We start from the raw sequence: 17,205 nt of genomic DNA on the forward strand, positions 1-17,205 counted from the left end.
ATAATAGCTCGGTATATTTCAAGACACAATGTGATTTTCATCAGATTGTTTCAAGACGTTCAATGAAGTTGTCATCGACAATTACCATACAAAACAATCACAACGTATGGTGTCCCGATAGGGTCATTTACTAAAACAATAAAATGCTTTCTTTGGAACAGCCACTGATCAAGAAATCTTTACATCCACTGAATATTTTTTCCTTTATTTCTTATGCAGATCATTGCCATTAATCTGTGCATGAACAACATATTGAGCAAGCCACATGTGTAGTTTTCTTGAACAATGGCTGTTCCATCAGTTTTACATATAATGACATATTCATCTTACAAACAATAATTAACGAATTTAATTTTACTTTGAATGATTTTCAATATAGATGTAAATATAAGCAATAAAATGCTTTCTTTGTTTGTTTGTACGGGAATCAACGTCGCAGCAATTGCAGAAAAAATTGCATTTGTTTTTTACATTTGACTCCAATACCAATTTCAGTAGTCCTTGCCAACTGACGTCAAACACAAACGCAACCACACGAGATTTACATGCATATTTGGCCTCCTTAGCGTCAGACACAGAGACAGATGCGCACGAGATTTGCATGCATATTTGGCCTCCTTAGCTCTTGGCCTATCGACCTGCCTAATTAACATTCCGGTAGAATTATCAAGAAATCAACTCTGCTAACTGTCATAGAGTTATTATCAATATCATAGAGAAAAAAAAATTAGAAATGGAAATATAAAAGTGTAACAGCGCGTTTGGAAGAGCGCACTTATGCAAATGAATAACGTGCTAGCACGTTAAAACGAACGCACTAATGCAAAGGGACAACATATTAATCCGTTTTTCACAACACACCGTCGCTTACACACTTCACGCCGTCACGACTATCGCAACTTTGCACAACATTCCATCACGCTAAAACACAGCATATTGTGTAAAGTTAAACGTTGTGTTAGCGTGACGTTGTGTTGTGTAAAGTGTGGTGTTTGCGTTACGGCGTGATTAACATTACAACGTCCTGTAAACAACAGGCTAGGTCACTCGCAAAAAGCAACGGTGCGCTTATATCAAAGCTCTGGTGCGTTTTCAGCAACACACTATAGTTCGTTAATTGCCACTTTACACTAGCGTGTTGTCACTTTGCACTAGCAATTATCGGGTCAGCAGGGATAAGCGTACGTATTTTTGTGTGTGTAAATTTCATTATTAAATTTGTTGACTTTGAAATAAAATACAATGACTACCAGAGAGAGAAAAAATGTTCCCAACTGCGCTCATATGCACGCACATACCTTTGATTGAAGAGATTTGCAAAGTGGAGCTGGGCTAAAAATGAATGGGAGTTGGATGTAAATATTATTTCCCTACTTGAAATTAAGTGATATATCTTGCATATGATCTTATTTTCGGTGAAAGTGGTATTCCATAGAGGTACATATATCATACATTTTTGGTCAATCTACTGCAAGGGGCGGTATGACAAATCATCGATCTTTAGGCTATTTTTTTTTTCTCTCAGAAAAATTGTTTATAGTTTTAGCGAGTGCTAATTTTAGGAATTATATACTGCCATGAAAGATAAGTAACACATTCGCTTATAATGTGAAAATTAAATCTTTGCTCAAAATTCTGCGAATAAGCTTTCCCTTTGCAATTGCTAATAAGAATGTACAAAATACCACGCAAAAAAGTAATATATTACATTCATACTGGTATTTTTTATTCAAAAGATGCTAGACTGATACAATCAACATCACTGATTAGATTTAAAGTGGAGAATAGTAGCAGTAATAGGGATTATGGTTTCTTCCCCCAGCTCCGTAGGGATAACTTCCGTTTACAGAGTTTTTGTTGTTTTTATTCTCGTCATCAAAATGTACCTTCTCCTCTCTGACGTACATCCCCCTGACCACCTGACACTGTGACGTAAATCTTAACAGGTAGAAGGGGTTTACTGTCGGTAGCCTTATTGCATTGGTGTACCAACCGTCTTCTCTGCGTTTGAAAATAAAAACAACATAATTAATTTAATTCAAGGGATACTGTTATTAAATGCTAAATCTGACCATGGAAATAATGCATTTTGGCAAAATTAACCATTTTTTATAGTGCCACCATAATATAAAATTGTCGACAAAATCGTTGTAACCAACTCTACAGAATTTTAAAATGTGATTAACAATATCATTTTCTGAATATGTGCTCATCCATGTATTAAACATTGTACATAATTCTTTGTTTTTAAACAATTATGATAATAGGATATATTTGCCCAAATGCTGCTCATACCAAGACATATGAGTTGATGGAACTCAAATGAAGGAATAGGAATATGAACATATAATTCCAAATAGAAAGGAACGTTTTTGTTACATTTCCTATACATGTGGTTAATGGACAATACTTCTTTTAATGGTTAATTTTGACATACCTGCAGCAATATTCTATCCTTGTATTCCTGTTATAGGTTCCAGTGGGAAGTGTTCCTCCATAAGAGTTCTTGTTCCTAGAATCCTCGTCATCCCAGTGTATGCTTCCACTTTTAAAACCTAATATGCATTTCAAGATTCGAACAAAAGTTAAATAAGCAGATTGTCTGATAAAAATGATTTGTGTAACTCAGAAATTAATTAGAAGTTTTACCCGAGGGAGGACAACTAGTCCCGTGCTTAAGAATGCAGTAGTTTCCGGCTGGCCAGAACCCCTCGTCGTTTATGTCATTGGGATCTTTGGTACAGTACTCGAACTTCATATTTCTACCAAAGGAACCTGTTCGAAAAATCTCCTGATTCTTTTAATAAGCTTTCATGCAAAGGTTAGTTTCTACACTGATAAAATCTCGTTAATTAAGTTGTTTTAATAAAATCTGAGAAAGATATTTAATAACGATTAAATATTAGTACATATATCCATTTCATAAGATTATCAAAGAATTACGCTACCCGCATTAGGTTGATTTATAAGGGTTTTAAACAAACAGATAATGCCCAAAAAAGTGTAGAAAGTGAAATGTACTAGGGGTTTAAATGCTTAAAATTGGTAAAATTTTACCAAAGCCTTTCCTCGTGAATTGACACATTCTAACCTGAGAAGTGATGTGCATCAGCTAGTTGATTCTTGTTGTCGTCGTCTTCATTATCTTGGTGTCTCCATCCTTCCAACCAGCCCGGTGGACATCCGGACTTCGGTTTGACCAATGTATAGCTTCCTCTTGGCCACTTGACTTACAATGTCCAATGTAGCGAAACACGCAATAAATAGAATAAATATTCCTCATTTAAATCATAAATTATTTTTAGTATTTTTATCTAAAAATACGATTAATTAAACTTAAAAAAGACAATAAGTGGAAAATCTAAATTGTGACAAAACTAAAAACTAATTTAAAACTAAAAGGAGTTAAATACCTGCTAAAATGCTACTCATGCAACATAAAAGTAGAAGAGCTATTCTTCCACCGAAGTATTTTTTCACTTTAAATTCCACTAATGGATTATAAGTTGAGAATTTTGTTGGGTTTTACATATAAAAAAAACTTCGAAGGATATGTTTTATAGCAACAATTTAGGATCATTAAATGGATATCCGCTTCAGTGACACGTAGGCATAAATTATACAGCATATTGAAATGACATTTATTAATCACATTATCCCTTTTTAGTTATCTAATTTCAATTCTATTACATCATGTGACATTTGATGCTAATTATGAAAGTTTACCAGCTATTTTATATATTATTTTAAAAACATCTGTTTAAATTTAATTTCTTCAAGCAATCATTTGACTGATAATATCCACTATTACATTTACAACTGATTCATAAAAAACAACATGTTACATGTATGCAAATAATCAGGTGTTATCTTTGTTTTAGGCACAAAAAAAAATCACAAAACTGTTTTGATCTCACAGAAACTTCAGAAAATTATGGAATTGATAATTTGAATCACTTTTAAAACCATAACTTTTATTTTAACTTTGGCTACGTATATCTACTGCTAAGTGTTCATTACAGAAGCCTCGCGACAGACGGTCATGGACTTCCCTACAATATTAAAAGTTTGCTGCAATTTTAAAAAACCCACTTGTTTGTACTAAGAAAATAGTCAGTTTGTTTATTTTGCAGGAATAATATTGTTCCTCAATTGCTTCAAACCACAAGTGAAATTATATTTGTAGATGACAAAATCATTTATGGCGATGTTATTTTATAGAATAATAAAAATGAGAACAATTTACATTTTTTGCATACTGTATAAAATATACGTAGCATTGCAATAGCTTCAGTTACAAATTATTCAAACATTATAAATTTGTAAAGTCATAAAGCATTCGCTTCAGAAAACTAGCAATATTTATACCCCCCGCTTGAAAAGCGGGAGGGTATATAGTGATCGGGATTTCCGTCCGTCCGTCCGTCTGTCCGTCCGTCCGTCTGTACGTCCGTCCGTCCGTCCGTCTGTTACGCTTTTTCTCTTATCCGCAACTCCTCTTATACTACTGAGTGAAATTGAATGAAACTTTCACAGAATCTTCATTACATATTGCCATTGTGCACCTCCTATTTTACTTTTTTATTCGACACGTATTTTAGGTTTTCCAGAGCAAAACATGGACATTGCCATTTTTTGTTTACCTATGACGTCACATAATAGAAGCTTCTGGATAACATTTGACGGGACGAGTTATTCCTCTTTACACATTACCGTAAAACAATATAAAGCAACACATCGACATTATGGGAGGCGGGGGGTATCATTTAGTGAGCTCATTGCTCACAGTACCTCTAGTTCTTTTAAAGCCTAGTAATCATAAAAATCTTTTATCAAGATCTATGCTGTTAACGTTTATGAAACAGTATCTACATGTATATTATGTACTAATGTTATTTATTATGCTTCCTGTCAGTTTCTCCCTATATAACCCATACCCTACTATTCTCGCATAGTGGTCTAAGGATTTATATAGCGTAAGCATACTATGCCGAAATAGTGCACGGCCCTATTTTGTGAATAAAATTCTTTTAGGCACACACCGGGTATCGAACTCACGACCAATAGGTTGCTAGTCCGGTGCCTTATCGATTACGCCACAGAGACGATCACTGATTGAAGGTATTTTATTAAATATATAAACTTAATTTATACAATTGACACAAGAAGGAGAAAATAGACAAATATTATTTGAAAACAGTTATATTTATTCTAAGGAATCTTAGATAAATGGGTACAACAAAGTTTCAAACTAATTACATACAGATCGTTAGATGAATTGATATCATGGGGTCATTAAAACGCTTTTTTATATTGCGCTTGATTGAAAGATGTAAAAGAAAATTATCAATGAGAATCCACGTCTGTAAACAAATCAGACTTACTAACAAAACAGAAAATAAAGATGAGTATCTTTGGGACAGAAAATCCTGACTTATTTAGAGAAAATACTAGTAACCAAAATAACTAAGCATGCAACTAATTTTAGCATGAAGATTTTGAATTTTTGCAAGTGCGCTGTGTTACCACCATTATTTTCAGGAAAAATCAAATGGATTGCCGCATAAATAATAACAACAGTCAGCATAGTAATAACAATAGTGTTGCATTATGCATGTACTATGCCTAAATAGTAGGCAGGGTTTGACACATAGTGCACTCGCCTCCGGCTCGTGCACCATGTGTCAAACCCTGCCTACTATTTAGGCATAGTACATGCATAATGCAACACTATTATATAAGTAGTTGCGTTAGTTGGCAAAAAATATTTGTATTATTATGTTCCCCAAACAGAGTTTGGGAACATATTGTTTTTACTTTTTCTGAATTTTCTTCTTTGTTCTCCGGTACTTTTTTGTCAGCGAGTGTTCTCGTAAACTACTCATCCGATCTAGGTGAAACCTTTTTAGGGTCACTAGGTATGTTATGTAGATGTGCGGAACGAAGGTCATTTTGCGCGCACGTGCGTGCATGTGCACACACGTGTAACACGTGAAATGACCAATATAATAGATATAGCCGTAACTTTTTAAATTTTGGATGAAATGCTTTGAAACTTATAATATAAAGATATATTAGTAGTATAAACACGATGACATGGTCAAAATAGCAAGATCTCACGCGCATGCACGTGCGCTTCGCTCCGATTGGCTGAAACAAAAAGTCTAAATATATTTTTTGTTTTCTGACAAAATCGTTTGAAATTGTGAACATAGCTATACAATATGAAGATCTACAGCATGATTTTTAAGAATAATCATGAAAGCACGCACATGCACGTGTGCTGCAATCTGATTGGCTAAAACTTTAAATGCCTACAACTTTCTTGGTTCTCAATAATACAGGGTGAAATTTCGAATATGAATAGATATAATGAATGCCTACATTATACTACTATCAAAAGTAAATGCAAGGACGTGCATGCACATGCGCCCGCACACAATGCATTAAACGACAGTATACTTGAGTTTTTGATGTTCATGCAGAATTAAGAACTTCTAAATGTCAAGACATGTAACATACTGAAGCATGCAGATCTTTTGACCCTTGACCTTGAAACTTAGTTCAAGGTCACTGGTAACCTGAATAAAATGTTGATATCAGCTATTTACAAAAATCACCTTGACCTATGAACTTGAAATCGACCTTAACCTTTGTCCTTGACCCAAGGGTAAAAAGAAACATGAAGTACATGTACATGTATCTAGAAACACCTTTCAGAGTTTATTTCGGTTGGCAGGAGAAGTTAATTAAAGAGGTGGTGGTTTTTAATGACCTTGACCTTTCATCCAAATGTCACAATCAATCTGAAGTTCTTGGAATATAAGATACAAGATTCAACTCCAACGTTACACAGGTTAAGAATAAAAATACCCCCCAACCTCCCCCCGCAACAACCAAACAAATCAAATTAATGGCAACGTAGAGAATCGCTGTTAAACTCAAATAACACTCCGGACCCACATAAAATTTCAGGAAAACTGCAGAAAAGAGCTCGAGAAAAGTGTATTAAAATATTTGATTTGAGTTTCCAAAGTATATAGAAATTATTAATTTATACGGAAAAAATTACAAATCCTGCATTCATGTTTAAAATTAAAGTGCAGATGAACAAAGTTGGTATATAAGCCTTTTATAGCCTATCTATTCAGATGTCGTTAATAGCATTCAGTTCTACTGATTTGAAATAATATTTTAATACCAAGCATCCTTTGTTTACTTTACCTTTGAAATTCATTTGAATTTTTTTTTAGAATTACGCAATCCCCGGAAATAGCGATTTTCGGTATATTAAAAATCAATATACATGTACGCTCCTTCGTAAAATAATTAGGTATTTGCATTCATGAAAAAAATATTAATAAGAAGGTGTTAACAATATTGGTCACATTAGCTGACACGAATGTCTTTTTAAACATCTCTTGTAAACCCCAGAAAGTAGCCCCCTATGCATTGGAAAAAATGAATAGTACCGGTCATAAACCTTTATATATTTATTTACAAAGTATATAAAATTTACTAGGCACGGGTACCAGAGTTGTCAAAATGGCCTGAGAGGAAATATAAAAAAAATTCTGAACAGAAAGGAAAATCCCTTTTCCATGTATGGAACTACTATTGAATAAGTTCTTTTTGATTGGTTAGCTATCGGCGTAATACCCTTAGTCGACTTTAACCCTACCTTGTCGTCGGAATAAAACCAACTTTGAGCCCGAGGTTAAAATCAGTAGAGAAATAAAATGTGAATCGATATTTTAAAAAATGACATATGCTTGAAAAATAGTAACTTTATATATGTATTTTTTTTCTTTGATTCGCGGGATAGAAAGATATGTTAATCGCTTAACCAACATGCCATAATCATCTTGCATATGCATGTACATGTACGTGTGCCCGCATGCAAAACGTTAAACGATATATAGTTGATATCATTGTAACTTTTATATTCTTAAATGAAATCCTTGGATACTTAGCATATTTATAAAAGGTGTTAGAGGAATAAGGCACGAAAAGGGACATGGGGAGCGTTTGGGGAACATCTGTAACGGTCCCCGATACAATTAGCACTAGTTTGATTTAAAAAAAAAATCAATCTCTATTCATTATCACAGAGTCTGATACATCTGTTTTGTTTGTTGAGTCTGACAAATCTCTTTCATATTTGGATAACCTACCAACCAAGTGTTATGAAAAACAACATGACTTAAACTTGTCAATCCTCAACTTCCCATACTTATGGAGCAATATACCTTTATCACCTGCATACGCGATTTATATCTCTCAGTTGATTCGATACGCAAGAGAATATTCTACGTAAGAACAATTTTTAAAAAGAGGCAAGCTATTGAAAAGCAGTTTGCTGAAATAAGAATATCAGCAGTCTCGTTTCAAGTCATCATTTCGTAAGTTCTATGGTCGATACAATGACATTGTCTGCAAAAACAATTTATCATTAAGTCAGATGCTGACTGACGTTTCTCATACTTACTGTTAGTCCATTATATTCACACTGAATTTTCCGTTTTTTCACTATCAGGACAAGGAGCACACGACAAGTGTGACCAGTCGGCAGGGGATACTCAATCCTGAATGGCACCTGATCCCACCTCTGATGCCTTGGAGGTGTGTGTTTGCTCTGTATTGTTTTACGGACTTTTGAGCTTGAATACTGTTCATTATCTCTTACTTCACTCTAAATTTTGTTAGAAAAAAAATATAATAAAAATAAAAACTCATAATTTTATAAAAGTATAATAAAGAGGAATAACTTTTCTAGACTATTTTCGATTCCTCACAATAGATTAAAGATCAGACTTTTAGCAAAATGCATCCTTTGTGTCTATATTCTGACATTGATATTAAAATGATACTGGAGTTCCTTATTGTCAACATATGTTGAAACTATAGAATTTCAATGAAGAATGTTTGCGCTACCGTTTTTATATAAAGCAGAATTTATTCAAACTGCCTACAGGAAAAAAGGATAAGATGAAATTGACATTAAGATATATAGGGGGAATTACTTTATCAATAGTTTTTCAGGTACCACCGCATCAGGACATTGATAAATTGGCATAATAAAAGAGAAAAAGATCGATTTTTTCTCTTTTACCAAGTTGAAAAAGAAAATTGATTCCTCTATTCATTAATGCTTATAGACTGTCTGCCATATTAAATCTTTGGGATTTGAAATTCTTCAAATTGGGTTTGCAAAACTGTTAATTTGTATTTGCTGACCTTTATAACGATAGTCAGAAAGGTTCTATATATCCAAAAGAAAGGAAATTAAAGACATCAGAGTCTGTGTCATCTGTTTTATAATTGTATATCTAACTGACCATAGCCAATAAGGGCCAACAACTAAATTGTCTTGCATTGCAATTATTAAGCCTTTTTTGTCAGGTTTTCTGTTTCCACTCTCACCTCAGCCTGCTTATGATATTTTGTTTGGTCATGATCAACTTATTTTTAAAATACATAATGGCTCTTTTAGTAGGATCCTTTTTTTCCAAAAACGAAACAAGTACAAAAAGTTGATTTAAAATTTCAAAAAACAGCAATTGAGGGACTTCATATGTTCATAATAACAGTCTGCACTTTCAATTTCAACTGTTCTGTTTATTGCCTTCATTGGCAAAATTCTAAACCTCCCCGTGAAAAAAGTTTTGACGTAATTTTTGTTGCAGAGAAATGATAAATTCCCTTATTATCTATATTCTTTAAAAGAGGTATGGTGTATCTACTATGTTTGCCGCATTTTCCCCATCAATGTCCTAAAATTTCAGAGGTTAGTGATCGACTTATCATAATAATATAGGCTTTCCATAAACCCGCCTTTTATTGAGAATCTCTATTGGTAGTGTTGGCAGAATATAAACCTGACACAGGAAACAGAGGTGGGTTTGCTTTAGTAGAGTAAGCAATTCACCTGTTTTTCTAGGGAATTTAAACAGGGTCTCCTACTCTATTGGATTATCATTTTCCTGGAGTCCAAGTCTCTAGAATGATTCTGAATTTTTTTCCTAGTCTGATATTTACTTCGTGTAAGATTGAGTCGTTTTTGCCTTGCAACTAAAATGTTACATATACGGTATCTAAAACAGGCTGAACGGAGATTGTTTGTACTCTCCTTTGTACTTAGGTTACAGTATTTAAGTGGCAAGAAAACCACATGTATATAATGGTAACCCTTAACCTCTGTTTAAAACTACATGATTAACATTTTATTTGATCGTTTTCTTCGAAACATTTATGTTTTAAGGTATACCTTTACTCAGAAGACTAAAAATTCCACTGATAAGAACGAAAAACCACCTATTGCACATTGTGCAAATATGATTCTAGTGTTAAATTTTAATTTCAAGTAACTAGGTCAATGACCTACTTTTCATGCTAGTGGCCCCTGAGTATTCCTCGAGAAATACGTCAATTTTTCACACTATCATCAATTTTTTTCTTCACTCATAAAATATTACCAGAAACAAAACTCTTTAAATAATGAAATATTAAAGCAATGGAACAGTGTTGCTTCATATAAACAAATGATTAGAGTTTAGGCCATAAACTTGATAATTATTACAGTCCGAATTTCCTCTGTCATATTTATATTTTTTCCCCATTTTTAATCGAACATTTAAAAAATCTGACTGATAAGAACTCTAAATTATTTATAGCCTCATATTACCTTTGTTGCCATAATGCTCATGGTATTAACAATATATGAGGTCAATGATCAAATTATTGAGATATGTTGATTGAAATGGTTTTTTGTTCATATTTCTGAATTTCTTTATAGCATTCAATTATTTGAAATAATTTATTAGCTTTAAGACATATAAAATTTGCAAAATGATGTCTAAAAATACATGTAACCTTTACATTTTGATTAATATTGCAAGAAATAAAAAAATTTGACAAAAATGAAAAATTGAAAATTTAGTCCGAATTTCCTCTGCATTACTATACATTGACTTTTGTTCCTGTATATTTTCTTCAAATAATAAAATATGAATTTTTAAAATTGATATTGTGTTAAAACTTAGTAATTTTATCCAATTAAAACAATTTTTGATTAAATATATTATACTTTATGAAATTTCCTTTCTGTTTTCTGAAACCTGGGTAAACGTCATCCTTAATATTTGTAGAAAGTGTGGGATCGGTATGAATTGTTTTTGCCATTTTTAGCGGTACAACAAAGTTCGACAAATCTCATTATTGTGATTTTTAATGCCTTTGATAGAAAAAAAAAACATCGAAAGTAAATGAATTTATTCTTTTTTTCCCTTTTTACAGAGGAGAATAATAACAGTAATACAGGTCAGTGTTTCTTCCTCCAGCTCCAAAGGGGTGACTTCCGGTTACCCAGTTTTTGTTGTCGTGATCTTCGTCATCAAAATGCACGTGTTCTTCTCTGACGTACATTCCTTTCACAAGTTGACAAGGGGAAGTAAATCTCATCAAATAAAATGGTTGTGTTGTTGGAAGTGCTATTTCCCTGGTATATGAACCGTCTTTCCTGTGATAAAAAACGCTATTACAATAATTTGAAACCAAAATAAATCTTTGGAAGAGTAACTTGATATCAGCTTTCCTATTTCTACCATTATATTATTAATTTCCCAGAAATATCAATATTAATTCTTTGTAATAAGAGAACCAGGAGAAATTCTTGAGTGATTGCCACGTGTTCGTGAACTTGTTATAAAACTTAATGAAAAGAAGGCTCACAAAAAATTTCATCCTAATAAATCCTACACTTTACCATCACACAAGCTCGTGATCTGACAAGTAAAGCACAATACTGAAAGACCTATTTGTTGGACGTTTTCTAACCTTTATGTTGGTACATATGGTGTAACGTAATCATGGGTCCTTTTTGGTGTAGAACGCCCATTTAATGACTATAGCCTTCTTTTAAAAGTAATCGCGATTTTGCTACCTTTGTTTTAACAATCACTTTGACATAACGAAATTTTTTTTATCAGAATTCAAATAGCCCATTTTCAAGATATAATACAAATATTACAAAGTTTACTCTTCTCCCGAGCTCCCATAATATTGACCGAAAAAAAATACACGGCCATGTTTTAACGGAGAAACTCATCTGGAATTTTGGACAGATGGGGATCTGAAGCCCCTGATTTAATGCACAAGAATTTTAGTTATTTTTTGTAAAACGAACGATGAAGTTCCTTATTGACAATACTATCAAAGCATTAAATTTGAAGACCCGGTCCTAGTACCATAAACTGAAGACAGACTTAAAACTAATTTTGATTTTAAATATCTCGAATTTTATGTCATAGATTTGCTTTAAAATTTGCCATTTTGTACAATATTTAAATTCAAACATTAAATGAAAAAATTGTTTCATTATCAAATTTATTTTGAAAGTTATATTATTCTAAATATTTACTTAAGGAAACATAAAATAAATTTATTGCGTGAATTAATACACATTCTTATTGCGTGTATTAATACACATTCTTTGACTAATTTTGAATAGAAATGGCATATCCGTAAGCATTAAGAAATCGTACTTTTTCTTTCATGCTTTTAAAATTTCGTTGATATATTTTAGATGGCGATAAAATCTTTTAATACTTCTCCTACTTAATCTGGTAAACCGTATTTAGTTTATTTATTCGAATATCAGTCTAAAAAAATATTGCTGATTTCTGAAAAATTGGTTGAGTTATTTATCCTTAAGTTTTCTTTCAGTTTGTGGTCTGGGTCCAGGTCCACTAACCTGTAATCAGTTGGTTATCTAAGAGGTACTGCCCGAGTCAATGTTATATATTGTTATGATTCTTGTGGCTTTATATTCAATACTGAGATTATTTATTAACAATATTCATTTCTGTAGTTCTATGGTCCTTTAATGGTCATTTTAGCAAAATGATTAAGATATAAATTTCGTAATTTTTAGATCTGATATATTTTCAGTGTTATGTTGTTGCCATTTGGTTCCAAGAACGTTCATTTAACAATGTCTGTAAACTATGATCTTTCTTAATAAGTTTTCTGCTTAGACCCAGAAATTGATGAAACCAAATAGATTCTTTGTTTTCTAGTATTCATTCAAATGGTCCCTCCTAGGCATTGTTTTCTACAGGTAGACTCAAACTTTACTCACGTAAAGCCTGTTATATGTTCGCCTTTAAAATCAGAAAACAGTTTATTGTTTTCATAGCTGTAAATTTTGACTTTAATTTCTTGGATACAATGCTAATTCTTTATGTACAAAGCATAAAAAGAGTTATTTTTCGTAACGTCTATTTCTTATCAAAAGAACCAAAAGAACCAAAGAAAGATTGCAGTTTAACAAGGTCGTTGTAACTACTATGGTATTGACGAACTACTGTCTTTAAATGAGGTTATTGAAGTTCTTGTAACATTAACTTATCAGCCTGTAGCCTGTCCTGTTTTGAAAATTAATCTTATCCAGAGCATGCTCTAGAGTACCTAATACATTTGGAGATGTAAAAACCATATGCATATGAAAGGCCTAAACTTTTAGCTATTTACAATATACCTGCAGCAATATTCAATCCTTGTATTTCTATCATAACTTCCGCTGGGTAGAACGCCTCCATACGAGTTTTTATTTCTAGAATCCTCGTCATCCCAATGTATACTTCCATTTAGAAAACCTGTGTAGAAAACATACAATTGCTTTTGAGATATGCTGTTAACTGTAAAAAGAAACACGAAAGCAAAAATTCTGGATACCCTAAATGAATATGGGTAATTTAAACTCAATCTGCTTGTTTTTAAACTTTAATCGAAGTGGGTATTGCGGTTTAAAATAATTGTCGTGTTCAATTTCTCTGAGTTGAAATTTGCAGATGACAATGCTCACTCCTCCACGGCACCTGATCCCAACTCTGATTTTTGGAGGTCCGTGTTTGCTCTGCTCCTATTTTGTATTGTTTTATGGACTTTTCAGCTTGAATATACTGTTTGTTATCTCCATACATTTCAAATAAGAAAATGTTTAAACCTCTCGGCGGACATGTACGTCCTTGTTTTAAAATGCAGTAGTTTCCAGCTGGCCAGAACCCCTCGTCGTTTATGTCATTGGGATCTTTGGTACAGTAGTAAAACTTCATATTTCTGCCAAAGGAACCTGTAAATGAAAGTTGATTTTAGTTCAGTTTTTGACTGATTTTTAATTTGTGCGTCACAAAGCTCATTTAAAAGACAACAAAGTTATTCAACAAATATAATTACATCATTACAGAAACATCTTTATTTTCTGCTGAGAGATTTCAATATGTATAAACTGAAGAAACCAAAAGCAATTTTCAAAAAATGCCAAAATGTGACAATGTATATTTTTATGCTACGGATTAGAGGAATCACAACTTAACTTCCTATCGTGTGTTTATTAGGTGCAACTTTCCGAAGAAGTGATATCCAATTGTCATTTTATGCTTCTTACTCAAACAAGTGAAGTGAAATTTGTCATTAGCTCTACTCAAACAAAGGTGATGTCCAATTGTGTGTGTTGCTACTCACCGAAGAAGAGTCTATTTGTCATGAGACTTTTGCGAGGAGCGCTTGTATAATTTACGGCTTACTTTAAAAAAACTTTTACTTTTAAAAGTCCCTTGGTGCTATTCACAATAAAATATGTGGAGAAAGCGATCAGAATTCGAACTCAAAAGTTCATCAAACACGGACCTCTAGCACATTAATGGCGGGATTAGGTGTCATGGTGGAGTGAACTTCCCCCGCTGACCGGTAAGACTTGCCACGTGCTCCTTGTCATGTTTAGGGGAAACAAAACGCTAAAACGTACTACTCACTACTCACTACTCACAAAAAGCTGATGTCCATTTGTCATTGATGCTACCTACCAAAAAACTGATGTCCAATCGTCATCGAATTTTCATTATCGCTATCTTCGTCGTCCTGGTCCCGCCATCCCTCCAGCCAGTTGGAGGGACAACCAGATTTAGGTTTGATTAAAGTGTATGTCCCTCTAGGCCATTTGACTAACAAAAAGAATGGGAAAAACAAAAAAAACAAAAAAGAAATGTTTAAAAACCCTCTCTACACTGCACACTAGACATTCTAAAGAGTTCCTATTCTGTGGTATTTTTCTGCAGTTAGAGTGATCTGTCCTTACATCTACATTCCAAGATATAGAAATTTACAGTATATTACACACTTTGTAATCAGTACAAGTTGTTTTGTTAACATTTTAAAAGGCCAGGATAAAGTAACTTAATTTACTCTGTGGAAGTACACACTATACATTCATTGACTGAGTTCGAGAACAACATGGGTTTTGTTGAACCAAAGAACCAAACTGTCTGCCTTTAGGCCGTTAGGCCGAAGTCAGACGGTTTAGTTCGAGGGTCGACAAATCGCATTTTGCCCGAGAACTCCGTCGATAAATGTTTTGTTATGCCTTTCATTTTACTTTATTTCTTTTTTTTTTTTTTTTTTTTACATTTACATGTATTGTGTACTGTATTCCGTGACGTAATATCAGGTTCATCATTGTTGAACACCAACAAATGATAATAAGATTAAGCTCCGCCCATTATGTGACGTAAGAGGTCACTCAGTGGTCAAAAATCAATTTTTTATGCCCGCTCGCAAAACATTAGAAATGTTAGACCTTTCAGCTCACTTTGACGAAGTCGAGATGAGCTTATTCTATACCCCCGGCGTCGGCATCGGCGTTCCGGTTAAAGTTTTAGGAGCAGGTCCATTCCCAAGTAACAATAAGCCCTACCCGGACCAAACTTGCATGGATGATGCATCTAGGGATGGTCACTACCAGACTTGCTTCAGATGCTGGATCTGACCTACGTTTTCCAGATGAGTGACCAGGTTAAAGTTTTTGGAGCAGGTCTATAAGCCCTATCCAGACCAAACTTGCATGGATAATGTATTTAGGGATGGACACTATCAGACTTGCTTCGGATGCTGAATCTGACCTACATTTTCCAGATTAGTGACAAGGTTACTCTTACAAAACAATTTTCTTTCAAATGATAAACTCTTACAGGTTTATATTGGACAAAAACAAAACAATGAAACGTGATTGATGCATCCATGCTGGGTTCAAATGACAGGTAAAAGCATCTTGTTTAATTTTTAATACGAGGTGATATTAGTATTGTGAGGAAAAATATTTTCTCATTATAAATTGATTAGTTTTTAAAAGGAGAAAAACAAGTACCTGCCATCACTAGGCTGAAAAGATATAAAAGATAGAAAATATTCCTTTTATCCATTGAGAAACCTAAAGGAGATAACAAAAAGCATTATTTATAATAAACCAGGTATTTTTATTTCGTTTTTTTTAATTTGATAATTTTTTAAAAGATTTTTTAAACCATTGTATTCAAAGAAAAAAAAATGTACTTCTATATTGAAATTGAAATTTCTTCTTCAGTTTATAGAGTATGCAAAGTTTAAAATTGCATTAACTAACATGAACAATACTTACGTTTGATAGAGAAAGAAATATTTTATTCTATTTTACCTGCTATGTCTTGATATGCCAGCTTAACTAGACGAAAAGCCCATTCTTTTTATATGTTTTCAGATGAATTCGAAACAAATGCGTTTAATAAAGCTGTTGCAATCTTAATGTCATTTTACATAGATAAAGAGTTGATGATACGAGAATTGTATAAAATGAACATTTTTAAAAACACCAATTTCTCCAAGATCGTTGTATTCATGTTTGGATACGGAGTGCTTACCACTTGAAACAGACGCCTCATCTATTAAAAAGCATGTCATTACAGTAAAAGGCAACATGTGTTTTGGTGAAATAACGCAAAAATGATATTTTGTTATCACTATTATGATTTATATTGTTTTAAAGACTGGTTTTAATATAAATTACGCTAATGTCAAATTTGAAATCCATTTATGCAATGTAAACCATCTATTTTTCTAACACGCACAAGAATGTAAGGAAGAGATTTAAGAGATTACAAAATATTAACCATTCCATTGATTTTTTAAAAGGCTATTTTTAATTTTGAAGTGAAATGAACTCAGAAATGTTTAAGTTTATGGATAGAACAGTTTGAGAAGAAAAAGAATATATCAATACATATATAGATATATAGGATAGTTTTATACATAGCTTATATTTTTTAGTAAAGAAGAAATTAAGATCAAGTTTTCCAACAATCTCTTGGAATTCCCATGAGTACTTATTGCGACCCG

General features: G+C 33.0%; 1 protein-coding gene and 1 pseudogene across 1 annotated transcript; both read right to left on the reverse strand.

Moving 5' to 3' along the window:
* Positions 1-1,772: 1,772 nt before the first annotated feature.
* On the reverse strand, positions 1,773-10,696 carry LOC134250943 (uncharacterized; annotated as a pseudogene).
* A 593-nt stretch (positions 10,697-11,289) lies between these two features.
* On the reverse strand, positions 11,290-16,208 carry LOC134250942 (uncharacterized). Its single transcript, XM_062733305.1, has 5 exons — positions 16,202-16,208; positions 14,865-15,002; positions 14,006-14,131; positions 13,538-13,655; positions 11,290-11,518 (listed from the first exon to the last, which is right to left on the reverse strand). The coding sequence occupies exons 1-5, from the start codon at positions 16,206-16,208 to the stop codon at positions 11,290-11,292; spliced, it is 618 nt and encodes a 205-aa protein (XP_062589289.1).
* Positions 16,209-17,205: the final 997 nt, after the last annotated feature.

Source organism: Saccostrea cucullata, unplaced genomic scaffold (assembly GCF_032062105.1).
Source record: "Saccostrea cucullata isolate Sc308-1 unplaced genomic scaffold, CSIRO_AGI_Scuc_v1 ctg1657, whole genome shotgun sequence".
NCBI lineage: Eukaryota > Metazoa > Mollusca > Bivalvia > Ostreida > Ostreidae > Saccostrea > Saccostrea cuccullata.

What these genes read in the sequence shown, in the direction of transcription:
- LOC134250942 (XM_062733305.1), bottom strand. An exon ending in GATTGGACATCAGTTTTTTG is followed by an intron (nt 14,132 to 14,864) that starts GTAGGTAGCATC and finishes TTTCATTTACAG; the next exon opens with GTTCCTTTGGCAGAAATATG. An exon ending in AGGATTGAATATTGCTGCAG is followed by an intron (nt 11,519 to 13,537) that starts GTATATTGTAAA and finishes TTTTTATCACAG; the next exon opens with GAAAGACGGTTCATATACCA.